Genomic DNA, 22,338 nt, shown 5'->3' on the forward strand with positions numbered 1-22,338 from the left:
AACCATACAATCACTTATAACATCATTCAATTTACAAAGTCATACACAAAGTTGAGTTGCTGTACAATACTTTACAAATCCTTTTCCATCTCAACATCTTATACTCCACCACTCAAAATCTGTCACATTTTCTTCCATTAATTCATCCATTTATCTACTCAGTCATTAATTCATTCAAGGCATCCCCATTTAACATTAGTTACATCCTATCAACACTAGAAGAGAACAATTATTTTCACCAAAAAAAAAATGACATAAATAGGATAATTGTACAAAGTTTTCACACTCAGAATCGGTAGACTAGCTTAGCCAGGGTAATATATGAGCGCCTTGAGCACCTAGCAAGGTGGATATGTGCGCTATACAAATCCTATTTTATTATTTTTTTTCATTATTGTTGGAAGTCGCTCTTCGTAAGTTAAGAGCGACTTTAAGAACGACCGGTGAACCTTTCTTACATGCTTAACCATCGCCAATGAATATACCATTTTCCACAAAATAGGATCACCGGTCGTTCTTATAGTCGCTCTTAACTAACGAACAGCTTTATGAAATGGATCCCAGCTCTAAGTAATTGTTTGTCATGACCCTTTTCTTACTGCTTAGAATACAAGCTGGGTAAGAGTTAATCAAGGATGCACAACCTGGGCCCCATCTTTCAAAGAGTTGCAACAGATCTGATCATCTACACCTATGGAAAGCCAGTAATGTCAACATCTGATATGCATGTTCATTCATGTGATGTGATAGAGAACCAATCATCAGAGTGTGGTCTTATAGCCATACACAGTTATGCTTATACTGTTTTCCATTGATACATGTATACCAGTATTATGATGCTAAGTCTTAAATGTGACCTACCCTTTCTCCCATTTCTCATTTTACGATTCTTCTTCATCACAGCTTTTGTGAGCTAATTTGTAAACAATTTCTTTTCAGTGATTTCAAACAATCATTTAACAAAATTGGTATAGGAGTCTGGTTGATTTAAAAAAAAATGACACTTGGGTTTAATCAATTCTTGAAGAGCAGTCTTCTTTGGTTTTTACCAATATCTTTAAAAATTAATAAAATGAACACAATCTCTAAGGAAAGAAACTAATGAACCAGCAATAATATCTTTAAGGCCCACTGAATGCACATAGGCAAAAATATATATAAATTCAAGTAAACTTGACAGGAGTGATATGTTTGATAAGGTCTTCTAGCCATACACAAAACATATTTTCATAATCATGAGCACAGTACTGTGAATGAAAAAAAATGATTAAGAATATTCACATTCTTAAATCGAACAACATTTTTGTGTCAAAGAACAAATTTCTCACATTTATTCTTTGAATGGCAAACGAAAGGGGAAAAGAGTACTCACATTCTTAAAGTGAGCAACATTTTGGTGTAAAAGAAAACAATTCTCACATTTAATGATGATGATGGTGCATTTAAATTTAATGGTACCATTTGAAACTACGATCTGAATAAAAGTACAAGTACTAACTCATTGACTTGTGGTATTATAAACAACTATTACTGAACGTATTATAATGAAAAAAAAAATCAGAAGATGATATGTTTATTCTGAAGGAAGGACAAGGATATAAGAAGTAAAAACTGAAACTATAAATGATTCCCTTTTTTACTGGATGGATTTAAAACATACTTGCATATTTTGGGTAGTGCATATTAGAAGGTAAACAGACTGGGAAAGATAACACTTATCTGCAATATCAAAACAAAATCAGCTGCAAACATGTATTTAATAATATACAAATAGCGAATAGGCATGAGTGCGATGGTGCGAGATTTCGCATGAGGTGAAAGAAAGATGCTCTATTCAACGAGGCGTTAGCCGAGTTGAATAGAGCGTTTCTTTCTTTCACCGAATGCGAAATCTTGCACCACTGCACGAATAAGAATATTCGCTATTTGTGTTGTACAACGCCTCGGAATCTAGCGAAAATATGAAAAAAAGAAGAGTGTTTCCCTCCAGTAATCTATGAAAAAGGAGCAAAAATATTGAAAGCGAAAAGCAAAATCCCACAAGCCGGGCCCACAAGCGCACATGATCTTGGACAGCACCGCGCATTTAGCCAGCAGGTTTTACGCGCATTGTCATCTTATTCAATGAAATCGCATTGTGACGTCACCTCCTAAAGCCGTGCAATGGTACATTTTGGATGGTACGTCTTGTGTGCAACGGTACGAATGTGTGACATTCAGCCTCCCATTTGATCGCGTACAACAAGCTAAGTAGGCGTTGTACAACATCATATCCTCTCTAGAACAAAGGTTCTTTTTAGCAGGTAATGATTACATGTTTTACTTAAAGCTTGTAATGAAACTGCAGTGGTCAGTTGAAAGAAAATTGCCAGCTGAAGCAACATGTTTAAAGTGAGTTTGTACAGAATCCAGTAAAACAATCAATTAAGTGCCTGTATGTATGAATACAAAATATATGCCATAAGATTCTGGAAGAAATTGTGTAATTGCTGATAAATTAGCAAAACCTGCATGACATTCCTGTCAAATATTAAGTCTTTTTCCAAGCAAAAGTGAACTGACCTACATATGCATGATTATAAGTTAGTATTTTATAAGGAATCAATATTACTCAAAGATGAGCAAAATATTATTTATCATCTATGCACCAGTGGGCTTGACATCTGCATGCAATGTTGTGAACAATCTCTTTATGATTTAATGTTATTTTTCACATAAAAACACCTTTGAAGATAAAAAATAAAGTCATTTATCGGTTTTTATCAGGCAGTCTACACTCTAATCCGTTATTTTTTACCACGTGAAGTCAAGCATGTTTTCTTTTCACAGACTTTGACAGGATGGAAGGTTTGATTAATTTGTTGCAAATTGGGATTTCACTCACCACAAACCACGGACAGGGGCAGACTGTAACTAATTCACTCCAAATACCCCCTGTCATAGTAAATGTAGCCTGACAAGAGTACAATTGTACTCCTGATTAAAACCAATTATATTGACAATCAACTCACTAACAAGAGTGGAAGGGAGCATCACATGAAATCCTATTAATTGGACTATCAAGCAAATCTTTATTATCAATAACATCCTGTGAATAGACAGGCTATTAAAATAATCACTGGTTTCAAGCCTTTAAAAATGCAGACAATAGATAGGTGCATATGGCAGTCGGTAAATGCAAGTTAAGCTTGTGAATCTTGTGTTTTTTATACCTCAGAATTAGGACAATGCGGATAATGCTAATGAAACATTTAGCTTGAAGTAACGCCAATAATGATTTCATTTTTAATGTGAAAAATTATCAGGAACTTTCCTTTGCCTTGTAATCACTTTACAAACAGCATGGAAGCATTTTGAACATACATTCTGCTACCTATCAGTCTATTGCGAAACAATGGATCAACTGTTCTATCTTTCTTTAAAACATTGCTACTATGATTAATTCTGTAACCCTTAATCTAATTCAAGTATATCATGGCTGTTATAACCTTTGATATTGTACCAGCCTTTCAATTTTAAATATGTTTAATCTTGTGTGAACTCCTTATCATTATAAGAACGATATAAAGCCAATGAGGTCACACCCAAAACTGATCTACTGTGCAATGGGCAAGAGAAAAAGAATACTTTGGCACAGTAGGAAATTGGAACACGTTATTCTATACTTTCATCTCAATAAAAATAATGTTTGTCTCCAGAAAATGGTGTAGAGATATATATAAATATATACTAAATATTTTCAAGAAGAGAGATCAGTATTTAGGCGTTAAATTAGAAGGCATATTTCTGTCTTTTTTTTCTAGAAAAGTACACTTTCTTACCATTAAAAAGTTGCAAACAAATTAGGGGGAAAAAGAGTAAAATTACCCACCCAAACTAAATAAAAGGGAGTTGAATATTATCAAAGGAAAGTGGTTTACTGTTCTCTTTCAGTGCTTTAAGTCTTAACTGATCACTTATGAAGATTTTTTTAATTTCAACTGCAAGTATAATTTCAGGCTCAAGGCACAAACATATTTGTAGGATAAAGCCAGATATGAAGGAAAGCAATTACTCCAAATGATTACCTTTTCTGCAATAAGATATAAGGATTAGTTGCCTACGTAGATTAAGCTAAATTACTTTATACTTGTTTCAGTGGATATAAGTATGTTCCCTGGTTGGATTAAAAAAATATTAACACAAAATCCAGACTCCTTTCTGAAAATATATTATTCAATGCAAGGGATTATTCAATAAATCCTAGTCAAAATTGAATTATGAGAGGTAAATGCATGGTATCCTTTAGGGCAAAGAAAAAGTAATACAAGTAGTTGGATTGTGTTATCACACACTAACAAACAGCATATTTGTTTTTATCTCACTTGCCCATAAGCTAAATGTATAATCAGTTTTGCTTGTAATTATGAAAAGTATAGCATATGATCTGGAGGATTATAGCAGCATAACTATTGTTCCAGGGAGGGGTGTTAGAGGGTCTTCTGTGACAGCCACACCTACTTGAATAGAGTACAGCTGAATTTATATCTATATTGCTCTCTTCAAGATATTTAGTGTTAGCAGCTTTTGTCATCAACTACTAATCAAATCAATCATGACTTGTAATTAATCTATATCTTCAACGTGATATGTAACCAGTACTTGTCAAACATTAACTCTGTTCTCAGACTTCACATATCATGGCAGGACAAATATAAGCACAAGTAGAGTCTTGAGTACATAGACTACTAACATACCTCAAATGACCAAGCCCCTTCATTCATTACTTTACTACAGGCAATTAACAGTTGAATCAAAAATCAAGGTTTAATAGTTTTCAGAAATGCAGGGGTATCTGATTATTTTGATACCTTAATAAAAACAAAACATCACAAAGTGAGATAAGTCCTTCTGTTTCCCATCCCTGAATATAAGAAGCTACATGTAGGTTAATAGGGCTCATACAAATACATATACTCCCTGTCAAGTGAACAATTCTCACTTGATTTTGGAACAGAAATTGCAATTTCAGGGAACTTGGTGAACACACATCTAACGTAAATGATATGGAAGGAATCACTCATTGCGAAAGTTAGAGCTGACATGGAGATCATGAAACCTAATTTGGCACAATTTAGACATTTTGCATCGAAGACTGATCGCTAGATACACTTAAATTGGCAGAACATCACCGCTGATCATCCGATCATGTACATTGGGCCCTGATAAATCAAGGAACATTTTGTTTTCCTTCAATCGATGATCAAAAATTCACTAGTAAAAGCAAATTGCACATGACAGGGGCTGCCTTGTGCGTTTAAGTTTTGAGAGGTACAAAAGGGTAATACCCGAATTACATCATACATGGAAAGTACATGTACACATACAAGATAGCAAATGGTCAATAAATAGTGATGGTTTGTAATGGTAACTCTAACATCACAAAATCTATCCTTTGTTGAATGGAGAAGAAAAAAAAACAACAAAAAGGCAAGGTTTTTTAAATTTTTGGAGTGATGGTGGAGAAGGGGGGAGGGCAAGTATTATTCTCAACTAGCCTTGATCCAGCCATTTTTGGTGAGGAAGTTGGCGATGCGCTTGCGATGAGACTTGTGCAGGTTGCCAGGGTAACGGGTCTTGGGAAGAATGCCTTGTTTTCGTAAGTAATGGTCCTGGGAGGGAGGAAGGGAGAAGAGGAGGCGAGGAATAAGTTTCAATGCGGAAAAGTTTCTGTCAAAATATGATTTCAATACATATCCCAGGGGTCTAATAAAGTCTAAGCATACTTCATGACATTCAACACACACTAGGTAACACATTAAAATTGATAATTTGAATTGCAGACAGGGGACCTCCTCCATAAGTTTATAAAATACACAAGAAAATTATTCAAGATGGTGTGAAATACTTTTTCTAGTCATACAGTGACAGTCCGAAGAACAATAATTAATATTAAAGGAGAATGAAGCCTTTGAAACAAGATAGCTTCGGTGAAAACATAAAATCAAAGAAACAGATCAACGAAAGTTTGAGAAAAATCGGACGAATAATGAGAAAGTTATGAGCATTTGAATATTGCAATCACTAATGCTATGGAGATCCTGAACTTGGCAATGCGACAAAGATGTGTGATGTCACTTGTGAACAACTCTCCCCATTACTTTAGTATACATTTCACTTAAATTGCTTCTTTTATCACATCTATCCATAGATCATGTGTTCTTTCTACAGGAGAGAATGTAATACAGATTTTTAAATAATACATCATGGATAAAGAGTTTGCATCACCACAAGAAAAAGCAGAAAGAGACATTTTGAGGGTATTTTATAGTCCATCAAAGGGAAAGTTGTTCACATGTGACATCAAACATCCTTGTCGCATTGCCAATGGGAGGATCTCCATAGCATTAGTGATTGCAATATTCAAATGCTTATAACTTTCTCATTATTTGTCTGATTTTTCTCAAACCTTCTTTGTTCTTATTCTTTGATTTTTCTGTTTCGACACAAGCCTACTTATTCCATAGATTTCATTCCCTTTTAAAATGTTTTGATTTGCAGAATCAGCAGTTTACTTCAACCAAATATCGCATCAAAATGGATATCCCCTGAGTATTCACTTTACTAGAGCTGGAAGAATATCGCAATAATTTCTTTCTGTTGAGGAAGGAGGAGGGGCAACTTGAGATTATGGACTGAATTTTACATTAACCTTTGATGATATTCTAACTACTACACACGTCATCTGCAAATACATACAGTACATGATATAAATGTATGAAACCTTACAAAGATCAAATATTTGATTTTAAAAATGAGATAAACTTTGATTAATATCCTAATGCCCCCCCAAAAAAAAAATACACATGAACAAGATGAAGTTTTTGATTTTTGGAAGGTTAACTGTTGTATTAAGAGAAATACAGATTAACAATATTTACCTTGATGATGAGTGTTTTAAGAGTGACATATCTTGCTGGCTTCATCTTCATAGAGGAACAGAGCTAAAGATCAAACAATAAAATATTAATTAATAAAACTGATAAGTTATTATTGTACACCTAATGCAAGTACCTATCAGCTACATTCATAGAACTGGACATACTTGCTTATTGGTAGTTTGAGAAATATCCAACATACTCAAAACCAAATTAAATGAAAAATATGAAATGGTTTACACAAAATATAATGAAACAAAAAGGGCTCACTTCATAATAAAGACCCATTACCTTATGATGCAAATGCAATGTATTTCATTTCATTTTTTTTTGGGTAAAATTGGAATGAAGAAAAATTGAAACTGAAGAGAAAATGAGAGATGGCTTTAAAATAATTGATATATGAATTATCATCGGTGTTATTATAGCATTTTGAAAATCTGAATTTCACAAATTATGTAATTCAAGAGTTATCAAAATTTGGATTGATAAAATAGATTGAAACTAAACTCACCTTCTTTTCCCTCTCCGATAAGTAGTTGAATCCATGGGATGATCTCAGAGTTGGAAATTCATCTTCTATAACATCTGAAAGAACAGGTAAAACATGATGTTACAGATATTATTATTAAAATTGTGAGGGGCATTGTGGTCTTTGCTTATGACTCTCGTCTTTCAATCTGCGGGCCATGGGTTTGTGTTTTCCATGGCGTGTTTTCTTTCAGCAAGAAATTTACCCACATTGTGCTGCACCCAACCCAGGTGTGGTGAATGGGTACCCGGTAGGAATTTATTCCATGAAACGCAGCATGTAAAAGCTGCTCTGTTAAAGCCAGGGTAATTATGCTCCATTAACTGGAGCACGCTTAGAGACTTCTGGTAAAGTGTTAAGCGCTATACAAACAAGTATGACTGTTATTTAAAAAAAGAAAAAAATATGCCACGGTGTACTTTTTTCCTTCAAATGAATAGAATTATGCAATTCATGTTCATTTACTCCCTTGATTATTCAATTAGAAAGGGTTTATTTTTCATATATAAAGGCTGAACAAATGTCTATAACAAAAATGAACTATCACCTACAAAAGGCTACAAAACACTGCATTAAATTACACTCTGATAGAAGTATAAGAAGTATGGGCTGTCTCACACCCCCATATTAATTAGAAATTCTATGACTATGGATTCACCACTTACTTATACTGAAGAAGCCTTTCAAACAGCATTAGTGTAATTGAGAGTATCGCAGACCACTTATTTCTTTACCACAACTGATACATTTCTTTCTAATGGGTTTCTAATATACATGGATTATGATTGGATATTCAACAGGGGTAGACAACTTCTCAAGAGAGTAGAAAATCAGAACCCTATAAGATTTGAATTATTCAAATGAAAATAAGAGAGTTATGAATTCATACAAAATGGAGTCAGTTGCAATACCACAACTGTAATAAAATGACAAACTTCAGAACCTGATAAGGTTTGAATTAATCAGAAAAAATAAGAAAGTTATGAATTCAAACAAGATGCAGTCGGTTTCAGTACCAAGACTGCAATAAGTAAGAAACTTATTTTCCTATGAATTTCAATACACATGGAGAATGATTGAACTGTATTTGTTTCAGAATAATCATGTAAGATTTTGTTTTCTCCTTTCAGATAAGTATCTAAAATAAAATTGCTTTTGGGGCCACAAAATCTTGTACCCTCAAAGATCTTTATGTAACATTCCCTGGTGTGAAAGCATTCATACAACATAACATCTAGAAATAATTGGTTGAAAGAATTACACTGGCTACCTGTCCGGCAAAGAATCACATTTAAGATCCTAATGATAGTTTTTAAAGGTCTTAATGGTCAGGCCCCAAGTTACATCTCAGATCTTATGAAATTGAAATCCCGATCTCATGACCATCATCTACGTAGCTCACAAGATACACTCACACTACAAGTACCCTCACATAAGACTAAAGCAACACTAGGAGATAGGTCATTTCTGATGTCAGCCCCACGACTATGGAACAAACTTCCCCTCAACATTAGGAATTCAACAAATTTACATAATTTCAAGTTAAGATTAAAAACCTATCTATTCCAATAGTATGTATAGCACCTAGGAAGCTCTTGCAGCGCAATAGAATACATAGATATAGTTTTTGCGCTATATAAATGCATATTATTATTATTAAACTGAAATTTAATTCAATTCATTATCATCTTATTAAATTATGCTATACAGAAACACATTCCTCCTCTGACTTTATCAAAAAATAATGGGGAAGAATGTGCACATGATCATGACCATATTACATTCTAAAGTGAGTTGCTGTTTCTAATATCAAATAATTAAAACATCAATGTTAACTTAATTGCTCAAACAAATTTCAATAAAAGAAGATCTATATAAAAAAGCAACAAAAAAAGAGCGAAACAAAGTAAGAATACAACATGACAGGTTGAGGTTGTATTGAGGTTGTACACAGTCAAAAAATATATCATAACTTTGGACAAAATGAAGCACTCTCTAAAATGAAACTGAGAAAGATAAAAAGTTATTTTGAAGATGATCAATACAATTGTGTTAGTGTTAGGCCTTGTTTCAACGACAGCCTATCTTGCGACTTGGTGACGTCACCTTTAAATATTGTTTTTGGGTCAATCAAATTGACAAAACCGAACGGAACGTGGACACAGGAGCTCGGAAGGCAGGCAAGAGCGGTAGGTTTAAATCAACTTTCTCTTTGCTTGTTGGTTCACAAGTTTCCTATATATTTCCTCCATTGAATAACAGCCATTTGGTTGCCATGGATACAATGACCTACTTGGAATGATGAAGCGGTAGGGTGGGCTGGAAGATGGATTGTAGAAAGCTACCAGAGGGACTTGAGGAGGAATATCATGGAAGATTTTTTTACATGGCCAAGGCTGCTTTTCCCAAAGGCTCAAATAGGTCAAAAAATTGAAGTGAGAACAAATAAATATTGCTACCATATTACTTAAGAAAATCAAAATTTCAAAGCAGATAATAAAGGAAGCTGTAGAGCATCATCTGACACCTGATATGCATTGTACAACATGTCATTTACTGTTTTTTTTTATAAGTGGATATAGCAGGTCTTCATAAAAAACTTCTTCCTAAAAACCTGACCCTACACCATAAAGTAATTGTGGAGAGCAACTAGTGTGAAATCGGACAGACATGAGAAATATCTAAGAACAAACTATCATTAATACTCTTAACATGCCACGCACACTACTAAGCCAATGCCACAGTGCTAATCCGATGCTAATCCCCTGTGCCAGCCACAAAACCCCCCTTTGCCACATTGATTTTGGGATCGCGAGTCGTATTCACTCCTTCCAATAGTCATGATTACAATTGCTTGTAACTCTCTAACGATTAGTTTATCCACAAAATATTGTGTAGTAAAGTTGTAGGAAATTTCATACCCCTTATAATGATGTCCTCATTATGTGGATTGGTTATTATCTTTACCGCTAAAATATGAGTTGTATCAAGTAGTTCCATTTTGTGGAGTGTTTTGTATGGATCAAAAACCTAGGTCTCTTCTCTCTCAGAGGCGGAGCCATATCTTGTAAAAAATGTAGAAATACTCGAAAAAGTCGAAAGTCGAATGTAAACCGCGTGAGTAAGTTTATCTGTCAGAAAGCAGAGTTCACACTGCACACAATAGTGCTAATTACGGCGTGCATGCGATGCGCAATACAATGCAAAACGGCGTAACAATGATTGTTATTCCGAATGTGCGCAGTCATGCACGAAGCAGGCGAGGGTAGGAAACAATGCAAGCACAAAGCAATCAATAGTAGGCGTGCGAGCACGAGTGTGGCATGTTATAGTAGGATACGTAGCGTGCACGAAGCACTCAATGAGTTAATATTATTATCATAGTTTCCTCCTTTTGTCACTCAGCATATAAGGAATACTGATATAAAATGTCAAAATATTTTGCTCTGAAGTGAACAGCTTTCTGTCAACAGATTTATTCGGTTTCAAAATATTGACATTTTATCAAGGTGGAGTAATTGTTTTGAAAAATAACTGATCTCATCTTGGTCTCAGAATTATTACAAAGTTATAGGTCTTTCCCACCCAAACTGCGGACACCTGCTCGCAATGGATTATATGTCTATATTACCATTATTTTAAACAAATAAATAAAGGACAAAATATGAATTAAGTGAAATTATTTTCTCCATAAATCAAAATCCCGAGAGATATCTGAGCAAGATGTTATTACTATGAACATGTAGAGATCAATTATCTTTCTTTTGAGGGATTTTATTTCAACCTCCTGAACACAATTTGATTCCGGTACATCACATTTCTATAGACCCTTGCCAAGTTTATTCCAGACATAGAGCTCAATGGGTTCATAAGAAATGTTTTAAAAGACAAATAATGACATATAATTCTCATTTCAATTAACAATATGATTTACATGGCACTACTTTTTAAATCAAAGACAATGTAGATATCAATAAATTCATCGAAAATTTATTAAGTTTCATCCCCCAAAAAAATCGAGAACAAAAAAATTATACAAGCGCATTTGACATGCAGAATTTGATAATTATTTTTTTCACTTCTGGCAATAACAATGAAATGTAGAGAGCCAAAATGGGAACAAAGTTGATTTGCTCATGAATTCAAAAGACAATGTACATATGTATAAACTTATTAAAATTTCAGTATAAGTTTCATGAAAAAAAATCTAGAACAAAAAATCTATACAAGCGCATTTGACAAGTAGAATTTCATCAATTATTTTTTTCACTTCTGGCAATAGCAATGAAATGTAGAGAGATGAAGACAGGAAAAAAATTATCAACATATAGACTAGTGAGAAGAGAAAGATGATTATAAAGTAATTTGTATGAGAATCACCGGACTACTCAATCAGTCTCCCCCATCTCTCTTCAAGGCATTAGGTTTTTTTTGTCGTCTGGTGAGGGCTAAAAGAAGAAGAAATTGATGGGATTCTGGAGAAAGAAGTCCTGCCCTGTACCCATTTCCCTACATTACTCTAATTCTTTGCCACTTTAATGTCACTTACCATCCAGCTGTATTGCCTCATTTAAGCCTGGTTTATACAAAAGACGGTAAAATATCTAAATGATGCAGCAAACAATATGAATTGAGTGCAGGGTTCAGTGTATTCTTTTGATATATGATATAACAATAAGACACAAAAATACTTTTATTTTCAAAACTTCTTGTGTTCATTTTTTTCAGAAACTAAGGCCTGGATTTAAAGTGGTTTGAATCAGTGGTTAAAACTTTGGTGCATGCAATTTTTGTGTATTAATTAATGCATAATTTAGCATGTGCATTGACAAGATGTCCAATAAATTATAATGGGGGACATGACATGTGCTACAGTGACATTTGCTCCGGTCTTAATATCCCAGATGGCATAGGGTTAGAGTTAAGATTATATTAGAATTTTTGGTTCAGAATCATGTTCAAATTAGGAGTAGGGTTTGTATTTAGTTATGGAAGTTGGGTTTTATGTCTGGCTTAACATGCAGGTTATTCCTCCGAGCAATTGTCGCCAGAGCCTAAGTCATGGAACCCCAATCATAAACACCTGCTTTTATCACAGGATGGTGACTTTACATTAATTTTGTTCCATGGTTAGAGCATTTTTAATAAGCACACAGTTTTGAATTAATAAATGCACCATTTATGAAAATTAATACACATGAACATTGGATTCAAACCATAACAAGAAGTGTGAATCAAGCACCCTGAGGCCATCTATCAGTGGACCCCTTCTCAACATACACTCTAAATACATGTTCCAATACCATTTTGTGAATTCAGGCCTACATGTAGACGCTTTAGCAATTTTTTCCAATGCATTTTTTTCTCCATAGGTGTATGCCAGGTCCCGTATGAACAATGCTTCGTCAAGATGGCTAGTATCTCCAGGGGAAAAGGGCAGACATTATTTCTCCATTTGTCACAAAATTGCTCCGAAATGTTACTGGGCCAATGCCCTAAAAACCCTCTTTTCCCTCCCTTTATTTCCTACCTCGAAGTGCAAAGGAACAACGAGATGCATACTTAGTCTTCCCCGTGCATCTTAATTTGTCACTCGGTCTCATATGTCAACCGCATTATTACACCTCTCTTTATTCGGAATGAATGTCTTCTTTTATTTGCCACTAGCATGAGGTGGAAAGGTTGAATTATCAATTTTTGTTGGTTTATAAATAAATGCAATTTATGCATGATTGCCCGACTTTTGATCTTGTCGTCTTTTATTTACTGGCTAAATAAAACCCCATTTAATGTAATCCTATACGCCAAACTAATATATGTCATTGCATCATGAAGTTGGGGGAATTGTATAACTGTAATCCTGAAATGGGGAATATATCAATAATCCTGCAGCATACACCTGAACTGAAGAAAATGAGGTATCCTAGTCACACAAATCTTTGAAATCTATAATTTCTCTCAAAGTTAAGTCAGATTTTTTCTTCTATTTTTGCTATAACTACTCAAAATGTAACATTATTGGTATTAGGACCCATTGGTTCACTTTTCAAATATCTTATACATGTATTAGAATAAAACAAAAAATTGAGTTGACATCCAATTTTCCTTATGAAAATTTAATCAATTGAGCAGTGATGATAGCATTTAAGATATTGAACAAGAAACTGATATTCATCACAAGCAGATCAAGCTTTCAAAAAATTTCTAAAACATATTGATAATACTGAAAAAATTGACAATACTTATTTATGGGGAAAGTATGAATTACAAGCTCTGCTTTTTAATAGTTTACCCTTTATATTTTCATCTGATGCAAGGACCGGTTCGAGACGCAGAAGTGTTACAAATTGCAGAAAATACCTCATCAATATAAAATCAACATAAAATTAAAATCATTGATTTCAAAGCAATGAGGATAATGGCTTATTATACTTTCCTTCATGGAACCATTAATAGCACTATTCTTGAGCTAAATTGTGCATGACATAGCACAGCCCATGCTTTGTTTAATCCAGGAAATAAAAGGGGGAATAAGCGATCAGAGGTACCTTGATAAAAACAAGTTATTTCTCCCATGAAAACAGGAGAAAAGGAAAATAAAATGCATTTACCCTTCAAACTGATTGGGTAGTTGGAAAATAAGGGTAATAGATACTCATTTAGTATTTATCTTCATCACAAAGCTTTGCTGATAATGTGTTCCAATCAACTATTGAAAAAGCTATACAATGTATAAATGTGTCATGGGATAAAAAATGGATTTTACTGGATTGGGTCTTGATGGGATACTATTTAATGAAAAGGATGGAGAGAGGGATGCAAACTATCTCAAGATGTATATTGTCAATGCTATAGAACAAATGTAGATAGTTCTCCATCAGCCTCAATTGGCATAATTTTAATATGCTTGCCCAATCAGCTTTCTTATACATTAATCTGAAGATTCAAGAAACTACATCTCCACCAAGTGGAGGAACTCTCACTGAAGCTTAAAATTTGATCATGGCGACAGTGCATGCTCATTTTAGACTCCAAGTCTGTATAGCGAAGATGGTATAGTACCATGAATGAATTCTTCAGTGCCATATTAAACCTGAATGCATGTTACTGGCTTGGTGATTCATTAAATATAGCACCTTTTTGACAAAAATTCCTGTATATCAACTGTAATTTTAATAGGAAATCCCAAAATACTGGCAATTTGTACATTCATTTCCAGTATAAATAATTTTGATATTGCTCTAATTTGGATAATGTGCTAAATCAAAAGTATCAGAATAATTAAAAAACTTTAGCTGATGGAGACAGGACATGCATATCTGTATTATGATCTTATTAGTATTGTTAAAGGTTGTGTCTATCACAAGGAATGTTATGAGAATATCCAAGCATGATGTTGAAAGGTATTTTCAAATATAGAAGACCGAATGGGGGTTAAAGACCCATGTATCAACTTGATTCAGATTTTGATTGTGAGATTTAATCAGAAGATCTAGACTCAAATACCTACATGTACATCTGCTCAATATTTACAGGCAATTTCACGCATGATTAAAATATAATAGTGTCGAGATACAATATGCTTATCTATTAGTGGAGGCTTAAAACCGAAAATATTTCCCATACTTCCCATTGTATTCATGTTATTGCAGATCTTTTCCCTCCCTTTATTTCCTACCTCGAAGTGCAAAGGAACAATGAGATGCATACTTAGTCTTCCCCGTGCATCTTAATTTGTCACTCGGTCTCATGTCAACCGCATTATTACACCTCTCTTTATTCGGAAGGAATGATGTCTTCTTTTATTTGCCACTAGCATGAGGTGGAAAGGTTGAATTATCAATTTTTGTTGGTTTATAAATGAATGCAATTTATGCATGATTGCCCGACTTTTGATCTTGTCGTCTTTTATTTACTGGCTAAATAAAACCCCATTTAATGTAATCCTATACGCCAAACTAATATATGTCATTGCATCATGAAGTTGGGGGAATTGTATAACTGTAATCCTGAAATGGGGAATATATCAATAATCCTGCAGCATACACCTGAACTGAAGAAAATGAGGTATCCTAGTCATACAAATCTTTGAAATCTATAATTTCTCTCAAAGTTAAGTCAGATTTTTTCTTCTATTTTTGCTATAACTACTCAAAATGTAACATTATTGGTATTAGGACCCTTTGGTTCACTTTTCAAAAATCTTATACATCTATTAGAATAAAACAAAAAATTGAGTTGACATCCAATTTTCCTTATGAAAATTTAATCAATTGAGCAGTGATGATAGCATTTAAGATATTGAACAAGAAACTGATATTCATCACAAGCAGATCAAGCTTTCAAAAAATTTCTAAAACATATTGATAATACTGAAAAAATTGACAATACTTATTTATGGGGAAAGTATGAATTACAAGCTCTGCTTTTTAATAGTTTACCCTTTATATTTTCATCTGATGCAAGGACCGGTTCGAGACGCAGAAGTGTTACAAATTGCAGAAAATACCTCATCAATATAAAATCAACATAAAATTAAAACCATTGATTTCAAAGCAATGAGGATAATGGCTTATTATACTTTCCTTCATTGAACCATTAATAGCACTATTCTTGAGCTAAATTGTGCATGACATAGCACAGCCCATGCTTCGTTTAATCCAGGAAATAAAAGGGGGAATAAGCGATCAGAGGTACCTTGATAAAAACAAGTTATTTCTCCCATGACAATAGGAGAAAAGGAAAATAAAATGCATTTACCCTTCAAACTAATTGGGTAGTTGGAAAATAAGGGTAATAGATACCCATTTAGTATTTATCTTCATCACAAAGCTTTGCTGATAATGTGTTCCAATCAACTATTGAAAAAGCTATACAATGTATAAATGTGTCATGGAATTAAAAAAGTGGATTTTACTGGATTGGGTCTTTATGGGATGGATGGAGAGAGGGATGCAAACTATCTCTAGATGTATGTTCTCAATGCTATAGAACAAATGTAGATAGTTCTCCATCAGCCTCAATTGGCATAATTTTAATATGCTTGCCCAACCAGCTTTCTTATACAGTAATCTGAAGATTCAAGAAACTACATCTCCACCAAGTGGAGGAACTCTCACTGGAGCTTAAAATTTGATCATGGCGACAGAGCATGCTCATTTTAGACTCCAAGTCTGTATAGCGTAAGATGGTATAGTACCATGTATGAATTCTTCCCTGCCATATTAAACCTGAATGCATGTTACTGGCTTGATGATTCATTGAATATAGCACCTTTTTGACAAAAATTCCTGTATGATATCGACTCTGATTTTAATAGGAAATCCCAAAATACTGGCTATTTGTATGTTCATTTGAAGTATAAATAATTTAGATATTGCTCTAATTTGGATAATGTGCTAAATCAAAAGTATCAGAATAATTCAAAACTTTGGATGATGAAGAGAGGACAAGCATATTTCATATTAGTATTGTTAAAGGTTGTGTCTATCACAAGGAATGTTATGAGAATATCCAAGCATGATGCTGAAAGGTATTTGCAAATACAGAAGACAGAATAGGGGTTAAAGACCCATGTATCAACTAGATTCAGATTTTGATTGTGAGATTTAATCAGAAGATCTAGACTCAAATACCTTCATGTACATCGGCTCAATATTTACAGGCAATTTCACGCATGATTAAAACATAATAGTGACGAGATACAATATGCTTATCTATAAGTGGAGGCTTAAAACCGAAAATATTTCCCATACTTTTCACGTATGAACTCTTTCCCTATTGTTTTCATCATATCCTAATGGATTTGCGGTGAATGCATCAGATTCCCCAGCTGTTGACAGAATATTCTGCAAACCCCATTTTCTATCCTGATCCAGCACTTAAAATGCATTTTAACACATGACCCATGTTAACCTCAACGTTCCAATACCTCAAGAGTTTTTAAAACTCATCTCATTCAAAGGATGGATTGGTCACTACAACATAAATGGTGGTTGTAGAAGGATGGGAAAATTGAGAAAAATTAGAAATAGTGGAGAGTATAATAGAGCAAGAGAGAGAAAGAGAGAGAGGGGGGGGGGGGGGTGAGCGAAAGAAAGAGGGAGAGTGATTAGGACAGAGAGAGAGGGGGAGGAGCAGGAGGTAAAAAGAGTAAACAGAATAAGAGAGACAAATGTATGGTAGAGGCAAACAGAAACAATGAGAAAAATAAAAGGGGGTGGGGGTAAAGAGGGGGTGCAGACAAGATGGGGGGGGGGAGAGAAGAGATTATCAAGTGGTTCATGCAGTCAGATGATAGAAAAAATACCAAAAGGAAACCATTGAAAGAAGAAGTGGGAAAAGACAGAGGGAGAATAAATAGGAAAAAGAGAGGATGAAATAAATACAGTAATGAAGAGAAAAGTAAAAAAAAAAAACTGTGTTGTTATTTCGTATTAAAAGGGTCTCTACACAGTCCTAAAAATCCGCGGTTTGGATTATTTGTTACCTATTTGCTATATCGCTTAGCACACTGGTCAATGGCCCCTACATCTCATGCTTGTACTAACCCTGAGTTTAAGCTGCCTCGAGTTCTTTCCTTTGAAACAGCGAAACATGAATCCATTTACAAATGTCACATTTCGTGAAACAGCACTTATCTTGAGAGCAACAACATTAGCAGCGAATGTTCTCCCATGCACCGTTGGATGCGATTTAATTTATTGCTTTCCGGCGAAAGGTGTCGAGCGCCGCGCTCTGTCTTTTCAACACCCAGCTTGCCATGGGCACCATTCCAGGAGCCTGCCAGTCAAGTGTGAGTAAATATATTTCAAAAAAAGAATCTAAATACAATACCAACTACAATCTAATTTGGGACTTTTTTTTCTTCATGAAATCAGAAATAGCTGTGAACATGTTCATTCAGAGCAATGGATTTTTTTTTTTATTTCCTTCTGATCAATTTCTGTAAAGGAAGAAAAGAAGCTGAAAATTGAATTTTATGATTGCTATACCTAGGTAGAATTATCCTAAATGTAGCACTGCTAGAATTGGTCTTATATTTTACCTATACATACCTGACATAACATCAATGAGATAGAAATGAATAGCAAAGAAGTACAAAAGAGAATAATTTGAACATATGAGAAAAAAAACAAAATTTATAAAGTGGTAATCAACATTCATTAACTATACTTTTATTGGCCAGAATAATGGGTTTACAAGCCATGCTATTTGTAGGTGCACCAAATCTACTCCATTGGTTTGACATGTCAAATTTTAAACTAAAGACGATGAATGCTGACAAAGATGAGGAAAGTACAAAAATAAATGAAAGTCGTGGATAGATGTAGAATTCAGCAATAAATGTATTTTATAATTACCCATCTTTTCCTCCTTTACTTCTTCTTTGACATCCTTGGAACTGTTAGAGGAAAAGAGATAAAGAATAAACAACAAATTAATCATGGTGTATTGCAATACATGTATGAATGAAAAAGTTTGTGATTATTACATGTATAAGGTACAGTAAAAAGAGACACTTCAAGTTTCAATTAAAACATCAAGCGAGCGTTGACAAGATAAAGTGGAATACAATCATGTCAGATTGGTGGGGATACTAGTAATTGAATACATCTGTACCAGTATCAGTATTAAAAAAAAACATGCGACAGGTTCTAATACATGTATAATATCCAGTGTACATACTGTACATGTAATGTTTAAGTTAAAAAAGAGTGAGTTTTTAATAATTTCCATATCTGAATACATGTACAAACAATTCAGTAACAATCCATGAATTTTATGGACTATCATAAAAACAAATAATTGTTTTTATTTGTAATTTGTCAATAAAAGATATGTAACTTCATATTTTTGCTCGTTCATCCACAAGACAAGCATTAGATATACACATATGCACGGTATAATGCATGAAATTTGCTTGCATTTCACATGTAACATGGGTAATTTCACAATAATTTCAAGTACAATGAATATTCACATTCCATTCAACCCAATTTTCATTTTCATTCAATCAACTGAGGGAAATCATTCATGTTTTGGAACACTCAAAGACAGATTTTCTCATAATGCATTTAATTCAATAGTATCCAATATTGCAGTGTTGAGAAAACAAACACAAGAAATATTTCATTTCACACCTCTCATTGCAAATTGTCAATAGCATCATAAATAAACTGCAATTCATGCTGAGAATGAGATGGAGTAAGCTGTTGCATGCTGAGAAATGGTATTTACAATGTAGCTAGTAACAGCTTTCATGGTCGGTCATTAGACCATTTTGCATTATTTCTTTTCATTTAGCTATTCAAAGGTAAAAAAATGTTTTGATCTCATATCAAAGAGAAGATTCAGTAACCGAAAGAGCACTTTGATAGTCACTGAATATGAATGCTTATTATTTTTTGACCATAATTGACAAAATGGGAATTCAGACAGTATGTGAAATTATCAGATTAAGCTGAAAATACAAAAAATAGAGAAATACTTATTGTGGATGACAAAACTGAAATGATACTAAAATGGCGATCAGTCTAATTCCACCAAATGATAAGTATACAATGCCTAAATCCTTACATTATTCCCTGTGCAAAAATGAGTTTTTTGTCACACCTACTTATAAGTAAATAGAGATTTAAGCTTGATAAATCATGAGATTGTGTAGGAATTTGATAAATTGTCACAGATTCTTCTCCTAATCATAAAAAAAATCATCTCCATTTTAATGCTACTATAACAGAATTATTTTGAATGTTTTTGGAGCAATCCAAGCAAGAAAAAGAAAGTAAAAATTCTTTCAATTACTATGTAGTAGCACATACAGTAAATGATGTGAAGCTCACCCGGCATCTCGCAACAAAAATTTAACACAATTTTTAATATCAGCCACTCGCCTACTTGACACTGTAGTGAATTACAATGTATATTGGTGACATAAATTGAGGTAACAGAATTGAAATCCATGAAGAAATTACATAGAACAATTTTTTGTGATTTATAAATAAATTTTGTACAAATTAGCATAAATAATCTTATTTCTTGTCAAAATTTCTAAATACTGTGTAGAACCGTGGTGAGCCTCATGTACATGTAGCTCTCAGATGGAACAAAAAAAATCAAATTCAGTCAATAAATAAATATTTTTTGTGAGTTTTGAAAATGAATTAGCATATTTAATATCTTGAGTTGTAAAAATCTTGAAATTTTGTTTCCCCATCGAGAGCAATCATATAAAGCAAACAAAATTGAAACTGATCAACAAATGAAGCAGAAAATGTATTTCTTTATGATTTATGAATCAATTTTGCATAAATTAGCATAAATAATTTTCTAGTCAAAATTTCAAAATTCTACCAGATACAAGAAAAAAAATCAAAATCGGTCAACAATTATCTATGAAAAAGAAGAACCATTTTATGTGAATTTTTAAAAAATACACATAACTTGATTTCGCATAAATAATTCTAGTCAAAATTGAAAAATTTTGTGTAGATGTTTGGTGAACCTCATGAAGCTCTACCAGAAGGAAGCACAAGAATCAAAATCGGTTAACAAATAAAGGAAAAGCATTTTTTGTGAATTTTAAAAAATGTGCATAAATTAGCATATTTAATGAGTTTCAAAATTCTGCGAAGAATTTTTGAATCCCCCACCTAGTGATATCATATAAAGTAAACAAAATTGAAATCGGAATTGAAATTGAGGAAGACGAAGCATTTTGAAAATGTGGACGGACGACAGACGGACACCCCGGCATAAGCTCATCTGGCCCTCAGGCTGGATGAACTAAAAATGACATTTTGTGGGGTAGAAATGATGGAACTTCGAATTTCTCAAGTTGATGCAAATTTCATGATTTTTCAAAACTATTTCCTTTTTAATAAAAACAACCAAACAAATACATGTACATGTATGCAGAATTTTGATAATAATCACTATTCATGATATTTTCCAGGTCTTTAGATTAGCCAACATATACCAAGCCAAACCACAACTATCTTACCACATCATCACATCAGATAGAAAGGAGTGAATTAGGCCTGCCTTATAAAAGCACAAAAATTATAATTCAATCAATTCTCTAAGGGTTCATCATATCATCAGGCATACAGAAAGAGAGGGAGAGAGAGAGGGAGGGGGAGTATCCAGTGAAACCCCAACAGAGGATGTCAATATTGACACGTCCTATCAGGTCATGTTATGTCCCATGCTACCGTTAATCATTAACCCTATGTCAACTGGAGCGAGAGAGTGGTGGTTGGGCTGAAAAGAGGGCCAGTTTTCACAGATAAAGGTTTAGGAGGTTTCCAGGACCATGCTGCTAATCACTTGATGACAAAAAACAAGGTCAAGGAGGGCAACTCCCATGGTAATATTTGTGAAATTAGAAAATTACTGAATATTTCAGTTCTTTGACCAAGGAAAACAAAATCAACATCAAATTTAATAACAAAATACACTACCCCGAACAGAAAAAGATAGATTTGTGAAAGCAAAGTTTATAAAATAGCCTGAAAGAATATAGAGAACTTTTTAAATATTACAATAACTTTGCAGGAATTCCCCCAAGACAGCAGAGATATACATGTACATATATGCAGTAAATTTCTTTACAAAGAAAGAAGAATGTGCATCCTTTGCTAAAGGAATGTGAACTTTGTCATGTCAGTGCAAGAACACCCATATACCTCGGTCACATTTGCTCTGCGGCGGCCGTACAGTGAGTCGAACACAGCCATTTGCCGTTTCATTCATTTTTATTCAAACCACCTATGTATAGCTGGTACCAAACATGTTAAAACTGCTGGTTTCGCAGAACGGCCGCCGTAGAGTAAATGTGACCGAGGTATCAACAACTCACATGCCCTTAGCAGGGCACATAAGTGC

General features: G+C 33.8%; 1 protein-coding gene across 1 annotated transcript in view; it reads right to left on the bottom strand.

The window, feature by feature from the left end:
- Window positions 1-2,483: 2,483 nt before the first annotated feature.
- The window catches only part of LOC121419094 (transcriptional adapter 2-beta-like), a 60,674-nt gene continuing 40,819 nt past the window's right edge, over window positions 2,484-22,338 (bottom strand). The window contains exons 13-16 of the mRNA XM_041613402.1: window positions 18,813-18,853; window positions 7,432-7,505; window positions 6,921-6,983; window positions 2,484-5,651 (exon numbers count right to left, since the gene is read on the bottom strand). Coding sequence (XP_041469336.1) covers window positions 5,529-5,651; window positions 6,921-6,983; window positions 7,432-7,505; window positions 18,813-18,853 — 301 coding nt within the window. The 3' untranslated portion in view covers window positions 2,484-5,528. The remainder of the gene's footprint in view (window positions 5,652-6,920; window positions 6,984-7,431; window positions 7,506-18,812; window positions 18,854-22,338) is intronic.

This window comes from Lytechinus variegatus, chromosome 7 (genome assembly GCF_018143015.1).
Source record: "Lytechinus variegatus isolate NC3 chromosome 7, Lvar_3.0, whole genome shotgun sequence".
Taxonomy (NCBI): Eukaryota; Metazoa; Echinodermata; class Echinoidea; order Temnopleuroida; family Toxopneustidae; genus Lytechinus; species Lytechinus variegatus.